The sequence below is a fragment of the Gorilla gorilla genome, chromosome 8 (genome assembly GCF_029281585.2).
Source record: "Gorilla gorilla gorilla isolate KB3781 chromosome 8, NHGRI_mGorGor1-v2.1_pri, whole genome shotgun sequence".
Classification (NCBI taxonomy): Eukaryota; Metazoa; Chordata; class Mammalia; order Primates; family Hominidae; genus Gorilla; species Gorilla gorilla.
In genome coordinates, this window is record NC_073232.2 from 109,174,648 (window position 1) to 109,202,161 (window position 27,514).

A 27,514-nucleotide genomic window follows, 5' to 3' on the forward strand; every position below is an offset into this window, starting at 1 on the left:
GCAGACATCCTTGCCTTATTTTTGATGTTAGGGGAAAGCTTTCAGTATTTTGCTATTGAGTATGTTAGCTGTTTCATAACCAGGGTTATGAAAAAGCTCCTTTCTATTCCTAGATTGTTGAGCGTTTTTATCATGAAAAGGTGTTGGACTTTGTCCAGTGCTTTTCCTATGTCAACTGAGATGATCAGGTTTCTCTTTTCCCCACTTTATTCTGTTAATATGGTGACTTTTTTTCAACTGATTGATTTTTGTATGTTGAACCAGCCTTGCATCTCTGGGATAATTCCATGATGGATGGTCATATGCTGCTAAATTTTGTTTGCTAGTATTTTCTTGAGGATTCTTGCGTCTCTATTTGTGAGGGAGATTGGTCTGTAGTTTTCTTATGATGTTGTCTGTCTTTGTAATCAGGGTAATACTAGATTTATGGGATGAGTTTGGAAGTATTCATCCCTTTTCTCTTTTTTTGGAAGAGTTGGAGGAAGGATTGGTGTTCTTCTTTAAATGTTTGGTAGGATTCACCAATGAAGCCATATGGTCCTGGGATTTTTTTTGTTGGAAGTTTTATTACAGTTTTCATACTTGTTATAGGTCTTTTCAGTTTTTTAGTTGAGTCAGTTTGGGTAGTTTCTAGAGGTTTATCCATTCATCTAGATTATCTAATTCGTTGGCATACAATAGTTCATGGTATTCTCTTGTAATCCTTTCTATTTCTATAAGATTGTAAAGATGTCCCCAGATTTATTCCTGATTTAGTAAATTGAATCTTCTCTCTTCTTTTTTCTTGGTCTGTCTAGTTAAAGGTTTGTCAATATTGATTTTTTCCGAGAAATTTTGGGTTCATTGATAACTGATTTTTCTGACTCTTTTTTTTTTTTTTTTTTTTTTTTTGAGACAGGGTCTTACTCTGTCTTGACTTTTTTTTTTTTTTCTTTGAGTCAGGGTCTTACTCTGTCTTGACCTTTTTTTTTTTTTTTTGAGACAGGGTCTCTGTCGCCCACACTGGAGTGCAGTGGTGTCATTTCTGTTCACTGCAACTTCTGCCTCCCAGGTTCAAGCAGTTCTCCTGCCTCAGCCTCCTGAGTAGCTGGGATTACAGGTGCACGCCACCACGTCCAACTAATTTTTGTATTTTTAGTAGAGACAGGTTTTTACCATGTTGGCCAGGCTAGTCGCGAACGCCTGACCTCAGGTGATCACCTGCCTCGGCCTCCCATAGTGCTGGGATTACAGGTGTGAGCCACCGCACCTAGCCTGTAGTTACTTTTTTGAGTAACTATTTAAGAATGTATTGTTTAATTTCCACATATTTGTAAATTTTTCAGTTTTCCTTTACTGATTTCTAACTTCATTGCATTGTGGTTGGAAAAGATACTTTGTGTGATTTCAGTCTTTTGAAATTTACGGCAAGTTTTTTTGTGGTCTAACGTGTTGCCCTAGAGGATGTTCCAGTGCACTTGAAAAGAATGTGTATTCTGCTGGTGTTGGTTGGAGTGTTCTGCATATGTCTTTTAGATCTAGTTGCCTAACAGTGTTGTTTAAGTCTTCTTTTTCCTTATGTATCTTTTGCTTAGTTGTACCACCCATTATTGAAAATAGGGTGTTGAAGTCTCTAGCTATTATTGTTGAGCCATTTCTTCCTTCAAGTCTGTCAATTTTTGCTTCATAGAATTTGGGGCTGTGTTGTTAGGGGCGTATATGTTTTTAATTCTTAAATGTTCTTGATTGACTCTTATCATTATATAATGTCCTTTGTCTTTTTAAGTAGTTTTGTCTTAATGCCTTTCTTAGTCCACTTGGGCTGCCTAAGTGGCTTATAAAAAAAAATTATTTCTCACAGTTCTGGAGGCTGGGAAGTTCAAGATCAAGACAGACAGATTTGGTATGGTGAGGTGCCGCTTTCTGGTTCATGGATGACTGTCTTTTTGCTATGTTCTCACATGACAAAAGGATGAGGGATCTCTCTTGGTGCCTCTTTTATAAGGGCACTAATCCCATTTATGAGGACACTGCCCTTATTTTCCTAACCACCTTCCAAAGGCCCCACTTCTTAATCCTATCACCTTGGAGGTGATAGGATTTCAACATATGAATTTTTGGGGGGACTCCAACAGTTAGACCATCGCAGTGCCTATTTTGTCTGATACTAGTATAGCCACTCCATTTCTTTTTTGGTTGCTGTTTGCATGGGCTTTTTCTTTTCTTTCACCTTCAACCTCTTTGTGTCTTCAGATCTAAAGCAAATGTCTTGTGTACAGAATATTGTTGGATAATGCTTTTTAAATTAATTCTGCCCATCTCTGCCTATTAATTGGAGGCTTCACTCCATTTACATGTAATATAATTGCTGATAAGGAGGAACATTTGTCATTTTATATTTCCTTCTGTCTGTCTTATATCAGTTTTGTTCAAGCCCTCCATGACTGATTTTTGTGTTACATATTTTCTAGTGTACCGTTTTGATTCCCTTCTCATTTATTTTACAACGTAATAGTTATTTTCTTAGTGTTTGTCCTGGGGATTATAATTAACACCTTCATTTGTAGCAGTCTATTTTGAATTAATAACAACTTGGTTTCAATAGTATATAAAATACTTTGCTGCTACATAGCTCTCCCCCCTCCAATAAATCTTTATGCATTGTTTGTCCATCAACACAGAGTTATAATTATTGTTGTATGTAGTCTTTTAAATCATATAGGGAACAAAAGAGGCATTAACAAACTGAAAACATAACCTCTGCCTTCTTTGCTTCCTAACACTTTATAATATAATATCTCTAATATGCTTTCAGATACTATTCTAAATAATTTACAAATACTTGTCTAATCACGTTATTAATTTATAGCCAAGGAAAGTGAGGTGTGAAGAAGACAAATTGTCCAAGGTTTGGCCAGGCCCAGTGGCTCACACCTGTAATCCCAGCACTTCGGGAGGCCGATGCAGGCAGATCACAAGGTCAGGAGTTCTAGACCAGCCTGGCCAATATGGCGAAACCCCGTCTCTACTAAAAATACAAAAACTAACTGGGCATGGTGGTGGGCATCTGTAGTCCCAGCTACTCGGGAGGCTGAGACAGGAGAAGTGCTTGAACCCTGGAGGTGGAGGTTGCAGTAAGCCAAGATCGCGCCACTACATTCCAGCCTGGGTGACAGAGCAAGACTCTGTTTCAAAAAAAAAAAAAAAAAAAAAAGAAATTGTCCAAGGTTATAGAGCTTTACAAACCCAGGTGACCTGGCTTCGTAATTCATATTCTTAACCACTCCATCTCTTACTTCCTAGAGTTGTAGTACTCCTTCTATTACACTACAGCAGTGAATGTAAAATTCAGTTGGATACGTAAAATGTGCATTCATGTTGAAAATGAAGGAAAAATAAAGTGAAAGATACTGGGAATCATTTGGGAGGAAAGATAACAGTTGGAAGGGACTTTTGAACTATGGCCTTGAAGACCACGTAGGATCAAGACTATTGATATTTGAGAGAATTTTATTTATTTATTTTTTGTAATGGAGTCTCGCTCTGTCACCCAGGCTGGAGTGCAGTGGCATGATCTCAGCTCACTGCAACCTCCGCCTCCTGGGTCCACACCATTCTCCTGCGTCAGCCTCCCGAGCAGCTGGGACTACAGGCACATGCCACCATGCCCAGCTAAAATTTGCATTTTTAGTAGAGGTGGGGTTTCACCATGTGTCAATTTCTTGACCACGTGATCCGACCACCTTGGCCTCCCAAAGTGCTGGGATTATAGGCATGAGCCACCGCATCCGGCCTGAGAGTACATTTTAGAAGGAGCAAGGTGAAGAGAGGGATCAAGACAAAGAAAATCAAGGCCTACTTGAGAAGCAGATTGTTATTGAAAGGCATTGAAAAGGAGTGTTGAAAAGGTTCACTTTTGGAAGAATTTGAAAGCCAGACTGAGCAGTTTGAATTTTATTATGCAGGCAGTAGCTAATCATTGAACCTTTTTGAGCAGGGGAGAACTATTAAGAATTTTGTATATAAATCTGAAAGCTGACTCAAACATTGGTACAGTTTAAAATTTTCTAATATATCCTTCAATTGGGGCCAGACTGAGGGTTTATCTTTTGTACTGCCATATATTATGGTGTGTTAGAAGTGTGGTAAAAAGTAATGATTTTTAAAATATATAAATTAGATATATTTAGATGTGTTTGATTACATTAAAAGGAATCTGTTTCCTTTCAGAATCCTCGGATGACATTTGGGGTGGGTTAAGATATGTCTTTATTTCAATAACAGTGCCATATATAATAGTTCAGATCAGCTAGTATTTTTTGAGTACTTACCATCAAGTTGTTTGCTAGATGGTAAAGATAGAACAGTAAAAAAGACCTGATCTTAATTTTCAGTCTCTTTTTCTTTCTCATCTTTAAACATTGGAATGCTCCAGTATTTGGTCCTGTTGCTTCCTTTCCTTAACTTAATATGATCTTATCTAGTTCTAAAGCTTTAAATTCTATCTGTACTTTACTGATTCCCAATTTCATATTGCCCCATCTCAGTGTCTCCCTTTTAACTTCAAAGTCACCTATCCAATTGCCTTCTTCATAGATCTACTTTGATTTCTAAGTAGCATCTCAGACTTATCCCAAAAGTGAACTAGATCTCTGTCTGCCAAACATTTATCCTCCAGTCTTCTCCATCCTAGAAAGTTACACTACCGTTTACTCAGTTCACAGACCAAAAGTGTAAGTGTCATTTTCCCTCACATTCCACATCAGCACATCATCAAGCAAGTTGGTTTTATGTTTGGTGTATACCCTCTATGGAGTCACTACCCTCTACCGCCATTGCTACCCCTATCTCTTGCCAAGGCTGTTGTCATAATAGTCTCCTAATGCTTTATCCAATAATCTGTTCTCTACAGCTACCTGGTAATCTTAAACAATATGTATCTAATTATTTTATCTCTACCACTACCCAGATATAAAACTTAAGTGGATTTCTATTAAAATTCAAAATCCAGTCTCCTCACTGTGGACTGTATGATCATACCTCTAAATCTCTTACCTTATCTTGTACTTCCCATCTTAAATCACCTTGCTGACCATGCCTGCTTTCTTGCTAATTCTCAATATACCGTACTTCATACCTTAACTACCTCAGTGCTGTTCACTCTGCCTAGAACATTCATGTGTCTCCATATGGCTTGTTCCCTCACTTCATTGAGTGCTCAGAAATGTTACCTCCTTTGCCTGTAATCCCAGTGTTTTGGGAGGCCAAGGCAGAAGGATCGCTTGAGACCAGGAGTTTGAGACCAGCCTGGGCAACATAGCAAGACTCTGTCTGAAGAAAAATTTAAAAATTAACTAGCTGTTGTGATGCATGCCTGTAGTCCAAGCTGCTCAGGAGGCTGAGGCAGGAGGATTGCTTGACCCCAGGAGTTTGAGGTTACAGTGAGCTGTGATTGTGCCATTACAACCCAGCCTGGGCAACAGAAAGAGACTCTGTCTCTAAAAACTAAAAAACAAAAAAAATCTTGCCTCCTAGATAATTTTTTTCTCGGCTCTCTAAATGCTGTCTTCGCTGCTTTGTACAGTAGCACTTATATGGATGTTACTGACATTTCTGGTATTTAGAGGCGTGTGGGTTGAGGAGGGATCTCACTATTACCGTATAGTCATACCTTATGTCATTGACTTTTTTTATTCACAAATGTATTAGACTGACATACATACCTCAAATAGAGTTGACTGCTTGTGAGGAATGGGGGAAAATATGAGAAATTTTAATTTATTTTCTTTTCAGTAAATTACTTGCAAAGTAATTTTATTAGTTTTATTTATTATTATTATTACGATTTTTTTTTTTGAGACAGATTCTTGCTGTGTTGCCCAGACTAAAGTGCAGTGGCATCATCTTGGCTCAGTGCAACCTCCACCACCCAGGCTCAAGCGATTCTCCCGCCTCAGCCTCCCAAGTAGCTGGGACTACAGGCACACGCCACGAAGCCTAGCTAATTTTTGTATTTTTAATAGAGATGGGGTTTTACCATGTTGGCCAGGCTGGTCTTGAACTCCTGACCTCAGGTGATCCACCCGCCTTGCCCTTCCAAAGTGCTGGGATTACAGACATGAGCCATGATACTCGGCCCAAAGTAATTTTAAAACAATCTAGAGTTATTGAGATCCACACACTGAAGATAATAAATGAATCTCTTAATAGTATAAAGCTTCCGCAAGCATGCTAGGTCTAGGTTGGGGCTAACTCTGGAAAGAAGAGAGTAAATGGACAAAGGAATAGGGAGAGGATGGGAAGGGATAGAAAAGGAACCCCCACCTTTCCAACCCTAAGAACTTTCAAAGTTTAGTTTTTATCTCTGTTCTTTCAACTATAGAAATTTCCATTTTACCTAAAGTGAAGGAAATCATTCAGCTTATAATTTTGTTTTTACTTAGTTAACTCCATTATTCCCAAGAAATATGAGAGAGAGAGAGAGAGAGAGAAAGAAAAGCAAAAAAAAAAAAAAAACCCAAAAGAATGCTTACCTCTCACAGTGTAATTTGCAGTTTTGGTATCTTTGAGAAAAAATGTGATGTGAAAAAGATATTATGGATTCAGTAATGCTTTTTAAATGAATACGTATTTTATTGTTTGTAGCAGGATGTGTTAAAAAAGAGTAGTTAGTGGCTGTATATGCAAGCACATTTTTATTTGATTTACAAACAGTGCTCATATGAATTTACTGACCTTGTAATGACAGAGGTCTTCAAACGGATTGTGGCCTATGGATTGTGAACTGATGTAATTGACTCATTCCTGATCAACCTCAGATTTGCATTTAAATGGTTTCTTTCTAAGCATAATTAACCTAGACAGTTTGATATACTAGAAAAAATGAAACAGAACTGCCCCTGGATTTCCAAAGACTTAATCTGACCTAGCTACTCACTACCTCTGTGATTTTGGTAACTTATTTAATACCTTTGAATCTCGTTTATGGCATTATGTATGTAAATACTGTATTCTGATAATGTTCTAACTACTCAGTATATCTTTCTTTTCCCTCCTTAATGTATTAATACCATTGTTTTTCAGGACTTTATCTTTTTTTGTTTTATTTCTGTCTTCACTATGATTACAGCTTTCCACAAAAAAAGTTTGCTGCTGTTTGTGGGCCAGCAACAGAGTTTGCTGTTTGTGGGCCAGCAAAAAGAGCCCTTAATTATGTTCTTGTTTTAGTCTATAGATACAGAGAACTTAGTTGAGCTGGAGCAGAAAGCCATCTTTTTTTTTTTTTTTGGTTAGATATCTGTTACCCTTCTGTTTTATTTCTATTTTTTCAAGTCTTTAGCGTGCCTGACACATAAAACAGAGTCCTTGTAAAATCTCGAACCTCTCAGTTAATTATAATGATGTGTAGGAATTAAAAAGAGTGTATTTGCATTCATCCAACAAATATTTATTGAGCACTTACTTGAGGATGGTAGTTCAAAGTATAGGGTGATGTTAAAAGATGAATAAACTCCAGTTCTTTGCTGAAAATCTAGCGGATTAAATACCAAAAAAAGGTATATAAATAGTACAACTTGAGTACTGATGAGGATGTTCCTAACTTTGCCTGGGGCTTATGGGGTGAGATGGGGATACCTTAGAATTAGATTGAGGGTTGCAGGAAGAACATTGTAGGCTGAGGACATATTGTGCTCAAGTGGCATGGAAGCATTGACAGTATGTGTTGTGACTGATCAGTATGGCCAGAGCATAGTGTATGTATACAGAATATGGTAGCAGGAGAGACTGAAAAGATAATTTGGGATCAGATCCTATAATGATCATGCATGGCATCCAGAAATTGAAATCTTCACTATTGTCAGTGGAAAGCTCTCAAATGTTTTTAAAACCTAGAAAGGATGATGTTTAGCAGCAGCATGAAGGGTGGATTCTGGTGGTAGAGATGGTGGTGTGGGAGAATACTAAGATAAATTAAAAATTAAGAGATGTTATTAATAGGTGGTGTGATGAAATGAAAAGAGCCTGGGCTTTAGAATCACAGGAATGGTTTTAAATCTAGATATTGGCCTTTGCAGTTTGGAACGAATTAGCTGCTTTGATTTTCAGGGTTGTTTGTTTTGTTTTGTTTTACACATTCTGGGTAGTGATAGTGCTTGTTTTACAGTATTCCTTTGAAGATTTTGTTGTGGGCATGAAGCACCTGCTATAGTGCTTGCCTGATACCAAATAAGGGTGCAGTTAATGATAACTGTCATTATTATCAACATGAGTGACATTTATTATAATTGTTAAGATAAGAAATAGTGAAAACCTGAATTTAGGGATGGAAAAGAGAGAACAGATTGGGAGGAATCTTTCTGAAGTAAAATGAATAGGACTCAATGACCGGAATACTTGGTGATTTATGGAAAGAATGGAGTTGTGACTAACCGAGGTCTCTATTTAACCTGAATAACTTGGGGGGAAGGTGTTCGTGATGCCATTTTCTTAGTAATGAATACAGAATATAGACGAAATCTATGATTGAGATGAAGGAAAGGAGTAAAATGATTTTGATTTGGTGGGCATTTTTAGGTATTTAGGAGATTTTGGTGATAATATGAAGTAGGAAATTAGAAATTTGGTCTTAGGGCAAGAAATAAAGGATTGGAGAGTTATAAGTATCTGCATAGTAGTGGGAAAGCATGTTAATTTTAATTCCTTGACTAGAATTATAAATATCTTAACGGCAGGGCATATTTTTAAACATAACCTCTGTATCCCCACACTGCTGAGCTCTATGTAAACACTTGATTAGTTATTATTAAATGTGAGATTTAAAAAATAATATTCTTGATGGCTTTGTGAATAGAAAAGGTAATGCATAGTTACTTTGATTTTTAATTTTTAAATGTTCACTTTATTTAAATTTATAAACTTAAAACCTAGTTCTCTCTAAATACAGATCTTATTCTGTAACTAATTTTAACAAACTTTTGATAAATATCTTAATTTAACTTCTTAAAACATTTAAATCTGTAAGTATAAATTAAATTTATTTTCTCTGTAAATATTGATTAATAAAACCTTAGATACTTAAATAAATCTTGTAAATCTAATAATTTAAAATTGTAAATATAAACATCCTTAAGTTTTGTGAGTATTCTTATACAGGATGCAAACTTAGTAAAATTTTGGCTTAAAATCATAAGTCTAAATCAGCTGTTCAATTATACATTTTAAATTAGAATTACAAGGCTGGCTCTAATAGGCCAGATTTTCTTAAAACATTATAAATTTTTACCAAACAGGCATAGAGTACCTGTTTTGTAAACAGCTTTATTGAGACATAATTTACATACCTTACAATTTACCTATTTTAAGTGTGCAGTTCACTGATTTTTATTATAGTCACAGAATTAAGCAACCATCACCACCATCTAATTTTAGAATATTTCCCTTAATACAAAAAGAAATGTGTTGCCCATTTGCAATTATTTTTTCATTTTCATTCAGCCATAGGAAACCACTAATGTACTTTCTTCTATCTATAGATTTGCCTTTTCAGTACATTTTATATCAATGGATTCATATTATGTGGTCTTTTGTTTCTGTCCTTTTTTCACCTAACACAATGTGTTTTGAGGCTTATTCATCCATATTATAATTTTATTCCATTGTATGGATATACCACATTTTGTTTATCACAGATTACCTCTTAATATACAATAATTAAAATTTTAGTTCTTTTAAATCATCCTATACTTGATTCTTTTTTTAAAAAAAGAAACCTGAAAATAAGTAAATGAATCTTTTATGAGTTAGACAAAAATGCAATAGAATAAACCCAAAGAAATGGATAATTGAAAAAAATTAAAGCAAAATTTAATGAAATCAATGATATAATAGAGAAGAACAAAAAAGTCAAAGTAGGTTTTTAAAAGAAAAAAACTAAAAAAAAAAAACCGATAGGATCAATCAAGGAATAAAAGAAACAAAAATAGTATGAAAATGAAGACTGACCACATATTAGAGATCAAAAGACAAGGTATTTATAGCAGCCTGCCATCAGTTTTTATATAAACAGTCTTTTCCCTTTTCAGGAGATCATTATTCCCAATCATATTTTTCTTAATGGAACTACTTTGAGTAACCGTTACCCCCCAGAGTGAATGGCTGTTCTACTTCCCAAATCAGAGAATATCTATAAATGTCTTTCATCAATATTCATAAGCAACACATTGTCTTCATTTTTCCTCTAGAATTTTGTAAACACTGCTTCGTAGGCTTTTTTTTTTTTCTTTTTTCTGTTTTAAGAGATGGGGTTGGCCGGGCGCAGTGGCTCACACCTGTAATCCCAGCACTTTGGGAGGCCAAGGCGGGCGGATCACGAGTTCAGGAGATCGAGGCCATCGTGGCTAACACAGTGGAGCCCCGCCTCCACTAAAAATACAAAAAATTAGTCGGGCGTGGTGGCGGGCGCCTATAGTCCCAGCTACTCGGGAGGCTGAGGCAGCAGAATGGCGTGAACGCGGGAGGCGGAGCTTGCAGTGAGCCAAGATCACGCCACTGCACTCCAGCCTGGGCAACAGAGCGAGACTCCGTCTCAAAAAAATAATAATAAAATAAAAAGAGATGGGGTCACCCCATGTTGCCCAGGTCGAACCCCTGGACTCAAGCAGTCCTTCCACTTAAGCTTCCCAAGTAACTGGGACTACAGGTGTGTGTCACCACATACCATACCCAGCTCTCCATACATGTTTAGCATTTACATTTACCAGTGAAATGACTGGTAGTCTAAATCTCTTTCCTCTTATTTTAAGTAAAATTAAGTGAAATATTTTCCATATTTGGAGCTTGTAAATTTTTATTGTTGAAATTCAGATATTTTACCAGGAGAGTCTACATGTGTAGCTTCCCCTCCAACCCCCTAGTGCTGCCGCAGTATTTCATGGAGCCCACTAGATAAGAAGACTCAAGTCAGTAATCAACATTAGGAAGTTTTTGTTTCCTTTTCTTTCTTTACATTTTCTTTTAAATTTTTAAAATGTTCATTCTTTGCCTTTTCTTGTTCTAAAAATCCTATTTTACAGATACTGCACGTCTGGCCACCTCATCTCTAATCTTTTTCTCATTATGTATGTGTCTTTGACACTCCACTATACAATATTAGGCCGTTTCTTCCTTCCTTCCTTCCATCCGTTCCTCTGTCTGTCCATCGGTCCACCTTCTTTCAATGGTCTCGCTCTGTTGCCCTGGCTGGAGTGTGGTGGCGCAATCTCGGCTCACTGCACCTTACACCTTCTGGGTTCAAGTGATCTTACCACGTCAGCCTCCCGGGTAGTTGGGACTACAGGTGTGTGCCACCACCCTCGGCTAATTTTTTGTACTTTTTTATAGAGACGGAGTTTTACCATGTTGTCCATACTGATAGTAGGACATTTCTTAAGTTAATTTTCTAAATCACTACTTTGTTGTGTATTTCTCTACTTAATTCTATTTGGTAATTTTAGTAGTTTTTCTCCTCCCCGCAAGCATTTGTTCTCTGCTCTTTTATTCAGAGCTCTTTGCTCTTAAAAAAAAAAAAAATACTATTTCTCCCTGGCCTCAATAAAAATACTATTTATAATTTGTCTTCAAGTGTGCTGCTGTTTTGTCTTCATTAATTCTGTTTCATTTTGGGCCATTAGTCGTGATTAAAGTGTTACTTCTCTTTGGTATATCTGGCTAGGTTTTGTCATCAGTTCTTGTGCTAGGTAATTCTGAGAGTGGTAAGTGAGCCAACAAATAGGGTTCATCATAGTGCATCATCTGGGAGAATGTGCTCAGGAGGAGAGGAAGAATTATTAATGAATGTAGTTCTCTAATAATGAAATGAATCACCAGGGATAGTAAGGGGAAGAGAAGCCTGAATGGTCATTGCTCATTATCTATAGAAGTTCATCTGGTCTTTGATTTAATAACATACTGAGATAGTTGGAATGTCAATTAAAAAGAATTGATTACTTTAATTACCTGGGATAGGATATAAAAGATTGTATAATCTAGTGCTCTAAAATTATTACCACAATTACTATTGCACCAACCCAATACTTTCACTTTGTGACTGACTTCGTATGAAGGCTCAGTGTGGTGGTGGCATCAAGTCACACATCCTGACTTTTAAGCAAACAACTCCAGATAATATCATTCCCCTCTTTGTTTATTAGGACACTAATTGATTATTATTGCCAGCAAGCACCTTTGAACTGATACTTTGTAAAATATAATACAGTCATGTGTTGCTTAACAATGGGGATGCATTATGAGAAGCACATCCTTAGGCAGTTTCATCATTTTTCAAACATCATAAAGTATACTTACACAAACCTAGATAATGTAGCCTACTACATACCTCGGCTATTTGGTATAGCCTGTTGCTGCTAGCCTGCAAATCTGTACAGCACATTACTGTACTGAATACTGTAGGAAATACCACCATTGTCACACAATATCATTGTCACACAGTGGTAAGTATTTGTGTATCTAAACATAGAAAAGGTACAGTAAAAATTGTCACACGTGGATAGGGCACTTACCATAAATGGAGAGTGCAGGACTGGAAGTTGCTCTGAGTGAGTCACTGAATAAGTGGTAAGTGAACAAGAAGGCCTAGAATGTTGCTGTACGCTACTGTAGACTTATAAATACTGTACACTTAGGCTACACTAAATTTATTTAGGAATAAAGTAATTGCAGTCCAACATTACAATGGCTGTAGTCACCAAGCAGTAGGAATTTTTCAGCTCCGTTATAATTTTATGGGACTACCGTGGTATGTGCAGTCCATCCTTGACTAAAACATCGTTGTGTGGCATATGATTGTACTTCATTGAAGATTGAGCACCACGCTCAGTACAAGCTTGCGTACAAGGTCCAGGGGCCTTGATGTAAAAATTGCTCATTTTCTGATATATTCCTGCATTTCCTTCAGCACCTCTCTGAAACTACTAGTCTCTATACTGGTTATCTCAGAGGAGAGGTTCCCAAGACCCAGGAACCATTTTTTCATTCTGTTAATTTTTTTCCAAAAGAACAGGCTATATTGCTGACCTTAGTTAGCTTTGTATTTGATATATTCCTATTCTGTTACTTTTTATAACCTGTTTTCCCCCTTTTCGTTGGAAATGGATTGTGATTTAGATTGAAGGGGGAAATTTGTGGGAGATTATAGTCTTCTATCTTCTGTTTTCGAGAGCTGTGTGATTAAATCAGAAGCTAATCAGGCATGTGAAGCCTTTCTATGAGAGAAACATTGTTCCTATAAGAGAAACATTGCTTCCTAGCCTTCCTGGAGCATTAATTCTCCTTGAGGAGATAAGACATAAATGAATAAAAGAAAAATGAGAACATAGTGTTTAGATAGCCTGTGACAAATTTTATTTTACAAAATACTTGAAAAGACAGTGTTTTGTAAATGGCAGAAAGCGGAGAAGACATTAGGCAACTGACTTTTATTTAAAATCAAGCAACAGTGTGAGAATTCTGAGGATGAGAGAACTGGAAACTGAAGATTCATGAGGGCAGGTAACATGGCAGCTCAACACTGCCTGTTGAACAGTCCCTGGCAGATGATAGACTTTCAGTTAGTGTATGTCGAATAAATGAATATGTATTTGTTGAACAATTTGAAGAGTTATCTTGAAGGAGAGAGATACTATATTTTAGCAAAGGTGAGATGCAAAGGCTTCAGAAAATGTTAGGAGGTAGGAATGATCACTGAACACAACAGAAGACCATCCTGACCAGAGCTGTAGGAATGAGCAGGAAAGGTCTGGTAAGTAAGCCAGCTAACAGTAGGTAGGGTCAAATTATAAGCAGTTTTGATTGCCGAATTTGGAATTTGGGGTTTGTTCTTTAACCAGTGTGAACTTTGAAGAGGTGGTGGCATCACTGAAGCAGTGTTTTAGGAATAGCCTGAAGACATGGTGCAGGTTGCAGTGAAGAAGAAACTAGAGCTCAACCTTGAGACTAGTTGTGATGTTGGATAGGAATTCTTTCAAAAGTAGTCAACTTCGATAAAATAAATAATTTTTCTTTATATGTGATATGTAAAGGTTTTTAAGCCTTAGTGATTGAACATAATGGCATGGCTGTCTTTTTCAGTATTTAGTTTTCCATGGCATTTTGTTATTGATCTTTCTGGCTTTTCTGTGATATCATGGTATACATTTTGAATATATTTGTTCTTCGCTTATTTGCCTTTCGTTAATGTCAAGCATAGCACGTCAGACATTCCCTGTTGCTATGCAACTGCTAAATTCAATATTTAGTATTAATAAAACTGAGTGGCATTAACATCCAGTGAACAGAGGGTAGCAAAATACGACTTTACAGTATCTAATCAATAATATTTGTTAGGTTTAATATATTGTTATAGATATGAGCAAAAGAGGAGTAACTTGTTTACAGTTGCTATTTTGAGCAAAATTAGTTGTGATTAAATCTTTGTGTTTAGGACCAGATTTTTTTTGTTTGCTTTTGTTCTTTGTCATTGCTTTTTCATCTGTGACTCAAATTTTTGTTAGTATTATTGATCTTCTGCCCAATTTTCTTATGTCAAATTCTGTTTAAAATTTTTATCTCCCAAAGCTTTCATTTGCATTTTTCTTTCCTGGCATTATTTCTTGCTATATTTACTTTTTTCCTTTTCAAGAATTTACGCTCAGCCCGAAAATTTGGAATTTGTTACAATTTTATATAAACCCAGGTGAAAGTATTAGATTTGCTCTTCAGGATAAGACCTACTTAATAATTTCCTTTAGCTATTCGCGTTGTGTATTTGATGCTTGCAAGGTGTTGAAATACTTTATTATTTGTGAAATCAGATTTTCTTTTGGGAGGGCAGGTAGGGGGGCTTTAAGAATTGGAGATAGGCTGTGGGATTTATTTATTTTTTTAAGTCAGATCGTTCTGAAAATATCTGATCTCCAGGGCCAAAATAGGCAGTATCTAGCATTTTATTCTCTTCTCTTATCACTACCTCCCCACCCCCACAGCCCTACCCGAACCCTTTTTCCTCCCTAGTGTGGAAGAGAGGGGACCATAGCAATTTAGTGGAATATATTTTAATTTTAGTAGGTAAATAATAAACAGACATAGATACCTCCCATTTGTTTGAGTGGGTAGTTTGATTTTGTTAATGTCCTTGGATTAATTTTGATGGGAATTAAAGAGAGTTGAAAAACAATTGCTCCCTAACAATAAATAAAAAATCTGGAATCTAGGATATATCATATAGTATAGAAAAACCAGCTCTCTAATTACAGTGTAAATAACACAAACTAGAGATTACTGAAAATTATGGCTTAATACCAAGGCAAAGAAATCCCTTACATTACCATCTTCTTCTTCTTATAGCCAGATAAACAAAATACCATTTTCAGAGGCCATCATTTCTACCCCCTTACCTTCCAAATCCTTTTCTGTGGTTGTATTTGTGGTCAAAAATTGATACATGTGAGGGGGCCTTATGTGTCCGGCAGGATATAGTATTTTAAATTAAGGGGTACCTTATCTTTTAAGCATGGGAGTGCTTTTTAACAATTAAATCGCAAGCCTCTAGGTGACAGATTATGTGGCAAAATACACAGTGCCCCTAGCTACTAGGAATTCAGTAACACTTTTTATATTTACTTTATTGCAGTAATATTCCTATGCATTTGAAAAGTAGTATGTATACTGAATGCACAAGACATTAATTTCGAGGCCGCACTGAGAGTGCATATGGATTCATAGACTCCTTGTTTGTAATAACCATTTGAGTTCCCGGTGAGGTCCATGGCAAACATTTTGGGAACCACTGCTTTAATCTATTATTTCTGGTATGTTGTATAAAGATACAGTCTGATTCCTGCTCTTGTTTTCCTCCTTACTCTCTTGACCCATAAGAAATTGCAAGATGGCAAGATATTTTTAAAGTATTCAGTAGATCCATCAGTATTTGAGATAATAAGCCAGAAAAAAAGTTTTTGATTTTTTCATTTTCTACTTCTTTCACACTGGTAGAAGGACATAATAATTTAAACATTTGTGTACAAGTATATTTGATTTTTTTCTCTTTTTTTATATGTACAATCAGTGGGGTTTACGTTTATAAAGGAACCAGTGCATAGTTATTGTGGCAATGTTAAATACTTACAAAAGTCTTTTAAAAGTTTTGTATCTTCTTTACAAAAGTCTTGCACTTTGTGTTTGTGTGATGTGGTTTTTCTCAGTAAAGATTTCATAAACTTAACTCAAAGTCTGTTGTCTCAACTGGTATTTTGAAAAATGCTATTTAGATTATTTTAGAAAGTTGTGGAAATTTTGAAGCAGTTTTTGACTCATTCATTGAGAGAAGTACCTTTTAAAGTGGAGCCTGAGAGTTTGTACAAAGAGGTGTTTGGGATTTTGTAAAATGGTGAGAAAACCTGTGAATTTCCATTCCTTCATTGGTCTTGTTCTTGAATGTGCTCAGAATTTGTGTTGAATGTTAATCATTGACAGAAATGCAAATGCTCCTTTTAGATTTGTCATTGACACTCTTTTTCTAAGCATCCCTTCAGTAGTAATCCAGGATCCTTGAGAACTGAAAGAAAACACCATCTTTTTTTTTTATGCAAAGATTATTCAATACTAGAATGAATATTATTGTGGTAATGGATTTTGTTTTTATCCTTTCAGGGTTTGAAAGTATTCTTGAAGGGCTGTTTGGACCTGCATTATTAAAAGATCTCAGTTTATTTAAAGGTATTCAAAATATTTTTGGTATTTCAAATTCTTCCTGGTGCCATACATGATACCTTGGTGTTTTAAGCCTCAGTCTCCTTTTTATTCACGGTTTCATGTGGGTTAAAGCTATATTCATGTAAGCATCTTTTTGTGTTTAGTTGATATTGTTAATATATGTATGAATAATGTATTAACTGGTGAGCGGTTAAGACTTAAGAATTTAAGAGTTAAAAATTTTAAGACAAATATGGCCTAACTACTTAGGTTTTTGTTAAACAATATTTTTGAAATTAATTCTAATTTATTTTCCTAAAAATTCTCTTTTATGACTATTAATTTGTTACTATTTTTGCAGACTGTGAACCTGAAAGCATTTCTGATTGGACTTTTGATGAAAACTGTTTATTCTGTTGCTTGAGAAGAGATAAAGTAAAGGTAACTAAGAAGCCTGTGAAACTTTTATTTAGTGTAGTATTTTAAAGTTTTCATCTTTTAAAACTTTGTGTTACTTTGTTGGAGGATTTGTAGGAAAAGGAAGGTATGGTTTTATACTTACTTATGAAAGAGTTTGATAGTAATCCTGGGTTTTGCAATTTAAGTTATTTCCATCCTGTTGATTAGCCTATTAAGAAACCTATATCCTACCATGCATTTATTGTTGTTGTTTTGTTTTTTTGCTTTTTTGTTTTTTTTTTATTTTGAGACGGAGTCTCACTGTGATGCCCAGACTGGAGTGAAATGGCATGATCTCGGCTCACTGCAGCCGCCGCCTCCTGGGTTCAAGCGATTCTCCTGCCTCAGTCCCGAGCAGCTGGGATTACAGGCACCTGCCACCACACCAGCTAATTTTTGTATTTGTAGTAGAGATAGGGTTTTATCATGTTGGCCAGGCTGGTCTTGAACTCCTAACCTCAAGTGATCTCCTGCCTCAGGTTCCAAAGTGCTGGAATTACAGGCATGAGCCACCACGCCCAGCCCATGCATTGTTTTGTTTATATAGTTCACTAGGCAGAATAATTAATTGTCTCAAACTGTTGTGTTTATTTAAAAAATGAAATGTGTGGTAATTCAAGTAATGGGAGTTATTTTTAGTACAAAAAGAACAGTAATGTAGATCTGGATCAAGCAGTTACTAATTTATGTAGATTTATGATATACTATGGTTTCTACTTTAAGACACTTCTTCATAATATCTGGGCATGAATGCTGTTATTTTTAATTGTATAAACTGGCTGAACCTTTGTGTATTTGTTGTTTTATTGCTTTGTTTTAAACATAAACAGAATTTTGTTAGAAAACATTTCACTTTTTGGAAACATTTATTAATAGTGGTTTACTACTTTTTTTTTTTCATGGTACATCCATTCCCTGTTTTAAAGCCTTGAAAATGCTTTCTTCTGCCGTATACACTCTTTTTTTTTTTTTTTTTTGAGACGGAGTCTCACTCTGTCATCCAGGCTGGAGTGCAGTGGCGCGATCTCTGCTCACTGCACGCTCCCCCCTCTGGGTTTACGCCATTCTCCTGCCTCAGCCTCCCGAGTAGCTGGGACTACAGGCGCCCGCCACCTCGCCCAGCTAATTTTTTGTATTTTTAGTAGAGAGGGGGTTTCACTGTGTTAGCCAGGATGGTCTCGATCTCCTGACTTTGTGATCCGCCCGCCTCGGCCTCCCAAAGTGCTGGGAGTACAGGCGTGAGCCACCGCGCCCGGCCTTCTTCTGTCCTATACACTCTTAACTTAAATCATTGACCAGATTTTATCAGTTTTTCCCTCACAATGAATTTCATTTTTTTTCATTTCCACAATCATTACTATAGTTCTCTCTTAGTCTTCTTCAGTCTCTTAAATATTCCTACAAGGTTAAACTCCTCCCAACCCTCACCCCTCAAATGGTGTAGAAATGTTACCTTATACTTAGCCTTTGATGACTTTCTCATTGTCTTCTGGATTCATTAGCCTAACAGTGCCTCAGTACCCTCCACATTTTAATCCACTTTTCTTTCTAATGATATCCCACTTGTCTTCTATACAGTTTTCTTTCGACTAAGCTATTTCTCTGTTGCTAGAAATTCCTTTGTTTTTACTCTTAAGCCCCATCCTTCCTCTGCTTCTATTGCTGTTTCAGCCTTTCACACTGTTGTCAATATTATCTGTGCTAATTACTTGTCAGTTAATATTCTGCCTTATTTTGTTCATCCTTTTTCATATTTGAATCTTTTGTTCCTGACTACATTGTCAACTGCTGATAACTAGACAGACCATGCTGTATGCTTCCTTGTACCCCTGCATATAACCATTGTATCACTATTTATCTGTGTTGGCAAGTTGCTTTAAAATTTGAAAGCCAACATGTAGCCAACTTAAGTGCTTTTTAATATTCTTCTTGTATGGCTTCTTTTTCTTGTTTTCTACATGAAAAAGTTGTTGCTGTATTTGGAATGGTCTGTTTTTGTTGAATTGAGGAAGAACGTGTTTTAAAATTTAATCTGGCTCCGAAAAGAGAGACTAGAAAAGAAAGCAACATTGTTTTGAGTTAAACTTCCAGTGAAATTGAAGTTCATAATTTTAAACTCTGTGTGTGTGTCTGTGTGTGTGTGTGTGTCTCTGGTGGCTCTTTATTGAGCAAGCCATTTAATAGGAATTTTTGAAAAATTAAAAGAAGAAACAGTTACTAATTTTTTTTTCAGGTGAGGATGAGGAAGAGAGTCATTCTATGCTTGGTAGTTGTATATAGTATATTCTTGTAATATGATTGAGAGTTTTCCTTTGCTGTATGAGGGTAAAATATTATATGAATTTTTTTTAAGAGACAGGGTATCACTGTGTTGCCCAGGCTGGACTTAAGTGATCCTGCTTCTTCAACCTTCCAAGTAGCTAGGACTACAGGTACATGCCACCATACCCAGCTTGTGTGAATAGTTTTAGAAGAAAATACAGATAGAGAAAGTCATGAAATGGTGAAGCACTTAAAACGACTGTTTTACTGTTTGTAGTTCTACAGTTTTTAGTTGGTTTTCTAAATAGAAATAATTTTTCCATTTGACAGCTCAGCTGGTTCTGGGAAAGCTATTTTTCTCTGTTAGATACTATATCCTGTCTTTGGCATTTATTATTTTCGGAGACAGTCATACATCTGTAATGGAAAATAGTAAAAGAGAAAGCCTATATCATGTGAATTGTCAGATTTACAGTATTTCTTTAGTTGTGTTAGACTTAAAGTGTTTATATTGGAACTCTTTGCAGTCACTTGGAGCATCTTGTCCGAGAAGGACTAGAGTCTGGAAATTAAATAGTTTTTTTGTTTTGTTTTTTGGAAATGTATCATATCAGTTGGACTGAGGCTTGCATTTTAAGGCTGGCTTAAGATTCTAAAATAGAAAGAACTATCTGGAGAATATGGTAATAGCCAATAGGTGGCAGCATAGAGCATGGTACTGGAATCTTGAGTTTGAGATTGGCATGGTGAGATAATCTAGGTAGTATTTGGAAAAGCACTTAGAAATATTGACCTGATATTTGGGAAGCAGCAGTTATGCATACTTTTAGCTAGTTGGATTTTCAGTAAATACTAAATCTGTAGAATGGATAAAGCAAATACATTATTTATATTTACCTTTAAAAACACGTAGGTGAAAAATATGAAGTAGCCTCTTTGGGAAGTAGAACAGGGATTCACCTAGAGATTAGTAAAAATTTTTGAACTACACTTCAGGATCATGCAGAAGTTAGAGAATGTAATTGTAAGGGAAAGGCAACTAACATGTTCTGAGCATCTAGTATGTGCCAGTTATTTTTACATGTTCCCTTTTTTTTTTTTTTTGAGACAGGGTCTTGCTCTGTTGCCCAGGCTGGGGTGCAGTGGCGTGATCTTGGCTCACTGCAGCCTCTACCTCTTGGGTTCAAGCGATTCTCATGCCTTAGCCTCCTGAGTAGCTGGAACTACAGGCGTGCACCAACACGCCCAGCTAAGTTTTGTATTTTTGGTAGAGACAGGGTTTTACCTTGTTGGCCAGGCTGGTCTTGAACCCCTGACCTCAAGTGATCCACTCACCTCAGCCTCCCAGAGTGCTGGGATTACAGCGTGAGCCACCACGCCCTGCCGCTCCTATTGAATCTTCAAAACAATCCTATAAAGTTGATTAAAGGCATCCTAGTTTTATAAATAAAGAAAAGGAAAGGGTCAGAGATGTTCAGTTATGGGCAAAATTACATAGCTGGGATTTGATCCATGTTTTTAGAATATATGCATTTTGATAACAGTAGGAGCAGGAACATGGAAAGTGGAGAGCAAGAATTAAGTAGGTCTTGGAATTCAGTTGGAAAGAGGGACGGAATCCTCAGTTGGAAATTTCTCAGTTGGAAAGAGGGAAAGTGTGTTTGAAATGACCAATTCTAGCTGTGTTAGGAATCTGTGAGTGAATGACTGACTGACTGCCTCAGTTACCTGCTTACTTCTTTCCTTCCTCCCATTTTCTGTTTTATGGGCATAAAGTAGGCACTCTAAAATATTTATTAAATGAGTGACTAAGAAGTCAGGAAGCTTAATAAACTTGGAAAATTATAATAGCTGTTTTGAGTGTTTACATATATACACAATTCTCTGTGTACTGCTTATTCATGAGGCTTTTCTTTTCTTTCTTTTTTTTTTTTGTGAGATGGAGTCTCACTGTTGCGCAGGCTGCAGTACAGAGGCATGATCTCGGCTCACTGCACCCTCCACCTCCCTGGTTCAAGCAATTCCCCTACCTCAGCCTCCCGAGTAGCTGTTATTACAGGCACATGCCACCACGCCCGGCTAATTTTTTTGTATTTTTAGTAGAGACGGGGTTTCACCATGTTGGTCAGGATGGTCTCAAACTCCTGACCTCAGGCAATCCACCCGCCTCGGCCTCCCAAAGTGTGATAACAGGCGTGAGCCACTGCACCCGGCCTTCTTTAACGTTTCTTTAAGCTTCAAATTTTTAAATTAATTTTAGCCTTATAAAGCAATTGCAAAAATTGTAAAAGGAATTCCCATATATTCTTTAACCAGATTCTCCAAATGTTAGCATGTTATGTAACCACAGTACAATTATAAATTCAGGAAATTAACAATGATACAATAGTATAATCTGCAAACCTTGGCGAATTTGCCAGTTATCCCACTAGTGTCCTTTATCTGGTCCAAGATCCAGTCCAGGATTACAGTCTGACTGATGTTGTATCATTCTTCGTGCATCATGTCAGAAAGCACATGGTGATGTTTACTTTGATCACTTAGTTAAGGTGCTGTCTGCCTCTTTTCTGTAAGATCTTCCTTCCTTCCTTCCTTCCTTCCTTTCTTTCTTTCCTTCTTTTTCCTTTTTGTAGTTAATGGCTACGTTGTTGGGGGAGGTACTTTGAGGTTTTGTAAATATCTTCTTTTTTTTAATTATACTAGTTTTTCATGCACTAATTTTAGCATCCATTGATGAACATTGCCTGAAAAAAAATTACTGTTGTGTTGACCAAATGATTTTCTATTTCCATTATTTCTTCTACATTTATGAGTTGGAATTCTACTGTAAGGAAGAACTTCTCTTTTCTCCCTGTTTATGTTGTTGTTTTAATATATCAGTACGAATTCATGGATTCTTATTTCATTCTGTGGATTATAATTCATTTCAGTCCTTGTTTACTTAGCAGTTCAAATTATCCTAGGCCATTTAGAGCCCTTTGAAGTTGACTGTTGTGTCCTTTTTGACATCTTTCTTTTTTTTAAAGCACTTTTTTTTTTTTTTTTTTACTTTTTGGCATTAAAAGATGTTCCAGTCTTAACATGTACTTTCCCTGTCCCGGCCCTGGATTTCTCCAAAAAACTCCAGTTCCTTTTAATCAGAGAACTGTGTAAGAATTCAAGGTGTGGGTACTAGGTGTATGTACTCTTGGTACTAGAGTGTCATTGCTTTGAAACATGTATGTTTACTAAAATACATGTGTAGCTATGTTATTTTATATATCAATGAAAGACCATCCACTGAGATTTTTTGATTACAGATATGTTGATAGTATGAAGAGCTAATCCAGTAGTAGTGAGAGGGTCAGGGAGAGATGGGAAGGATGAAAAATTACTTTTAGTAGTTAATTCCTAAAAACGGACTGCTTCAGTGATCAGTCTGTTCTTGTGTATGGCTGGGATAGAGATAGCTGTTGTAAAGTACAGATAACATGGATGATTCACTAAGGATGATGGGAGAGTAGGATGTTATACCAAAATATAAAATCAGTTTATGCACTTAGGTTTAAGACTAAAGTAAGTTTAGTATTTGATTGGCATATTAGGAGAGTGTTTTAGGAAGTTAGAACTTGAGGTTGGGTGCAGTGGCTCACACCTGTAATCCCAGCACTTTGGAAGGCCTCAGGCAGGCAGATCACTTGGGGCCAGGAGTTTGAGACCAGCCTGGCCAACATGGCAAAACCCCATCTCTAATGAAAATACAAAAATTTTAGCTGACTGTGGTGGCCCATGCCTGTAATTCCAGCTACTTGAGAGGCACGAGAATCGTTTGAACCTAGGAGCTGGAGGTTGCAGTGAGCTGAGATCATGCCTGGGCGACACACAAAGACTGTCTGGAAAAAAAAAAAAAAGAAGTTAGAACTTGATCAGTGTTTTTGAAGAATATATAAGTCTGGATGAGCAGAGATGAAAGGGCACATCCTGGTTGGAACAGGGCATTTATTTTTGGAAGTAACCAGTGATATGATTGGAGCCAGGTAATAGATACCTTTCAGTGCCCAGCTAGCTCAGGAGTCATGTAACTATATCTTTTTCATTGTATCAGCATATTTTGCTGAATGTTTCTTAATTTCTTCCAATTCGTGAATATGCATTGTTTGGTTATATCCCTTTAACATTTTAGTTTTATTGCTATTTTATTTTATTTTATTTTGAGACGGAGCCTCGCTCTTGTTGCCCAGGCTAGAGGACAGTGGCGCCATCTTGGCTCACTGCAACCTCCACCTCCCAGATCCAAGCGATTCTCCTACCTTAGCCCCCCTGAGTAGCTGGGATTACAGGTGTCCACCACCATGCCTGGCTAATTTTGTATTTTTAGTAGAGATGGGGTTTCACCATGTTGGTCAGGCTGGTCTCGAACTCCTGACCTCAGGTGATGCGCCTGCCTCGGCCTCCCAAAGTGCTGGGATTACAGGCGTGAGCCGCTGCGCCTGGCCTTTATTGCTATTTTAATACATTGAAAGTTTTTTTTTTTCCAAAGCCAAACTGTATCCATCTTTATTAAAGATAATTTCGATAAACAATTGTAGTATTTTAGGCAGGACATGGGCAGACAGTTGTTAACAGTATAGAAGAACTTTCAAACTCCCTTCTTCAGTGGACTACCAAAAATCAGAAAGCCACTATAAAACCGAATGAAGTCTTCATCTAATGCTCTGAATGGGTAAAGTTTAGAGTGAGGATTGACAACTTTTCAAGAGCTGACCCTGACTTTAAGGAAGTGAAATGAAAATGGCAGTATTTATCTGAAGATCCACAATCTAGAAATGGAACCACTGCTCTTTTGAGGGGTGCCATCTCAGTGGCATCACTGGGAAGTCCAGATTGCTTGACACACTGGTAACCAATTATTGGGGGTCAGGTCCCAACAGATGTCTGGATTTAAGGGAGTTAAGTCTGTGTTGAAAGGTGGAAAGGGAGAAGAAGACATAAAAATGCATTTGTTTTTCTATACCACAAGGCTTTTGTGCCACGGTGCCCACGTGTATCAGAGTCAGGGAATCCCACCTCCTGGGAGCCAAGAGGAAGTCTCTCAAAACTAGGAGGGAAAGGTGTTTTCCCTCCTAGCTTTGGAGTCTGGCTTTGGAGACGTTCTATTAGTGACCTATGCCCCTTCCCCCAAAAACGACAATGAAGTATTCTGTGTGTCACAGCATAGCTTTTAAAAATACGTAAGTAAATAAGCCGGGCACGGAGGCTCACACCTGTAATCCCAGCACTTTGGGAGGCCGAGGCAGACGGATCACAAGGTGAAGAGATCGAGACCATCCTGGCCAACATGGTAAAACCCTGTCTCTACTAAAAATACAAAAAAATTAGCCAGGCGTGGTGACATGCGCCTGTAGTCCCAGCTACTTGGGAGGCTGAGGCAGGAGAATCACTTGAACCCAGGAGGCGGAGGTTGCAGTGAGCCGAGATTGCACCACTGCACTCCAGCATGGGGAGAGGGTGAGACTCCATCTCCTAAATAAATAAATAAAACAAAATTCTGCATTTTTATGAAACTTGGTAAAAAATAGAATTTCAAACTATACAGTCAGCAGAAGTACACAGTTATCAAAAATGCACACACTTCACTCGGCATCTGCAGCACCTTCAGCTTTCTGTGCCTGGTCTGGTTTGGCATTTCCCATTTTCTACAGGGTTATTCACCTCCTTGCCAGCATCAGCTTTTTCCTTTTTCCCTTTGGGTACCTTCTCTCCCTCCTTTGCAGGGCCCTTTTGAAGCTTGGGCTCTGGCTTTGGAGGAGCAGGGTTAGCAGACAACCTTGCAGATCTTCTCTGTGGTTAGTCCTTTAACTTGGCATTATCTCCTTTAGCATCCCCTTCAGCCTTTCTCTAGGCATATTGGCAGCGACGGCGGCAGGATGTAGGTGCTAGGCGCAGGATGCAGTGGTGCGTGGCCTTTGGTAGTCCAAGGGTCATTCTCACCTCTTCTTCACACTGTTCCCATTGAAAGTTTTTATTTATTCATTTATTTATTTATTTATTTAGAGACGGAGTCTCGTTCTGTTGCCCAGGCTGGAGTGCAGTGGTGCAATCTGGGCTCACTGCAAGCTCTGCCTCCCGGGTTCACCCAATTCTCCTGCCTCAGCCTCCTGAGTAGCTGGGACTACAGGTGCCCGCCACCAATCCCGGCTAACTTTTTGTATTTTTATTAGAGATGGGGTTTCACCTTGTTAGCCAGGATGGTCTCAGTCTCCTGACCTCGTGATCCGCCCACCTCGGCCTCCCAAAGTGCTGGGATTACAGGCATGAGCCACCACACCCGGCCCCCTTGAAAGTTTATATTAAGAGCAAGCAGATGATAAATCTAGTTGTTACCTTTATATTGTATTCTTCAACATGTATTTATGTTGAATACTTTGGGCATATTCAAACCTGCTCAATGCGACTTGCCTGTCATCTTACACCAGAATACTACAAATCAATAAGTATTTACCTGTGATATAAAAGGAACTATGGAAGAAAAAATTTCAATATAGTTTCTAGCAGGAGTGAGAAAGAAACACATATGAGATATTTAAAGGCCATATATATATATATATATATTTATTTATTTATTTATTTATTTATTTATTTATTTATTCATTTTTTTGAGATGGAGTGTTGCTCTGTCTCCCAAGCTGGAGTACGGTGGTACGATCTCAGCTCGCTGCAACCCTCACCTCCTGGGTTCAAGCAATTCTCGTGCCTCAACCTCCTGAGTAGCTGGAACTACAGGCGCACGCCACCCCACCCAGCTAATTTTTGTATTTTTAGTAGAGATGGGGTTTCACAATGTTGGTCGGGCTGGTCTTGAACTCCTGACCTCAAGTGATCTGCCTGCCTTGGCTTCCCAAAGTGCTGGGATTACAGGTGTGAGCCACTGTGCCCAGCCTCTGTGTGAGATTTAATAGAATGCAGAGTGAAATAGATATCACAAATTAATACGTGTTAATTAGGTGCTCAGTTAATTGTACAAATCTAAATTGCTGGGTCTAACCTTGTTAAATTTCCAGAGACGTTTGGTATAGATTATTTAGGATTAAAACTGCTTGATATGAATCAGTGCTCGGTAAGAGATTCCATGAAATATCAAAGAGTTTATTTTTTGTCTCCCAGTTTGTAGAGTTGTTTACAAAAAACACAGGCAAGGAGAAATCATTAATTGGTGACTGCTCTGTTCAGTTTTATGTGGTCAGAGTCAATGAATAGACTAATCATTTGGCAGGTTTATTAAATGTGTGGTTCTGTGTTTGGCCAGAGAAGATAACAGAGAAGTAAAAGACCTGGTCCCCTCTTGGCTTGTGGAATATTGGGGAAGCTATGAGTGGCAAAAGCAATTAGACTTGTAAACTATAAGGAGTTTTAAATCATCCATCCTGTGCATCCAGAACCGGAATTCTCATATATGCAGGGAACATTAAAAGTAAAATCCCATGCTTATTCCCATATGTAGTATTTTATAGATAGTAGCTAATACAAGAAAATATAAGTACTGTAGCAGTTTGAGAGGTGCAGTAGATGACACTGGAGTTGCTTAATCTAGAAGATAGAACTCAAACTGAACTTTAAAAGGATCTGTGTGTGTTTTAGAGTGGTTGGTTTGGTAATTGTTTTTAGGATGTAGTACAGAAGGATTTACAGCGAGAAAATTATGGGAGGGTCTTACAATAATTCACAAAATGAAACTGTTCTAGAGTCATGGCTGTGAAGATGCATAAGGAAGAGATGTGCGTAGAGAATCTGGAATAAAGAGTTGTCAAAGCTTAGTGATTACGTAAATATATAAATAAGGGAGAGGAAAGTGATACTGACGTTAGGCTTCCACCCCAGATGGCTTGGCATGAAATTAAAAGTCAATTAGAAGTCAAGAAGAGAGAAGGGAAAGTTTTGGTGCAGTGGCCAGTTTTATGAGGAGAGAATGGAGATAGCTCAAAGCATTTTGAGGTGAGAGTGAACATTTAATTGGAAGTGTCCAGTAGACAGGGTTGTGGGAAATGAGTTGAAATAAAAGGTCTGGGGTGAAGATATATTGGAGAGGGTTTCTGAAAACATGATTGGATTA

General features: G+C 37.4%; 1 protein-coding gene across 16 annotated transcripts in view; it reads left to right on the forward strand.

Annotated features, from left to right (window-relative positions):
- The window catches only part of LCOR (ligand dependent nuclear receptor corepressor), a 164,679-nt gene that overhangs the window by 61,532 nt on the left and 75,633 nt on the right, over positions 1–27,514 (forward strand). For 15 of the 16 annotated variants that reach the window (XM_055352616.2, XM_063710345.1, XM_031015374.3 and 12 more), the window contains 2 exons: positions 16,663–16,728; positions 17,066–17,145. In XM_055352616.2, the coding sequence (XP_055208591.1) occupies positions 16,663–16,728; positions 17,066–17,145 (146 nt within the window). Of the gene's footprint in view, positions 1–16,662; positions 16,729–17,065; positions 17,146–27,514 lie in introns of those variants that run through there. The other variant, XM_055352619.2, reaches the window with a different exon arrangement.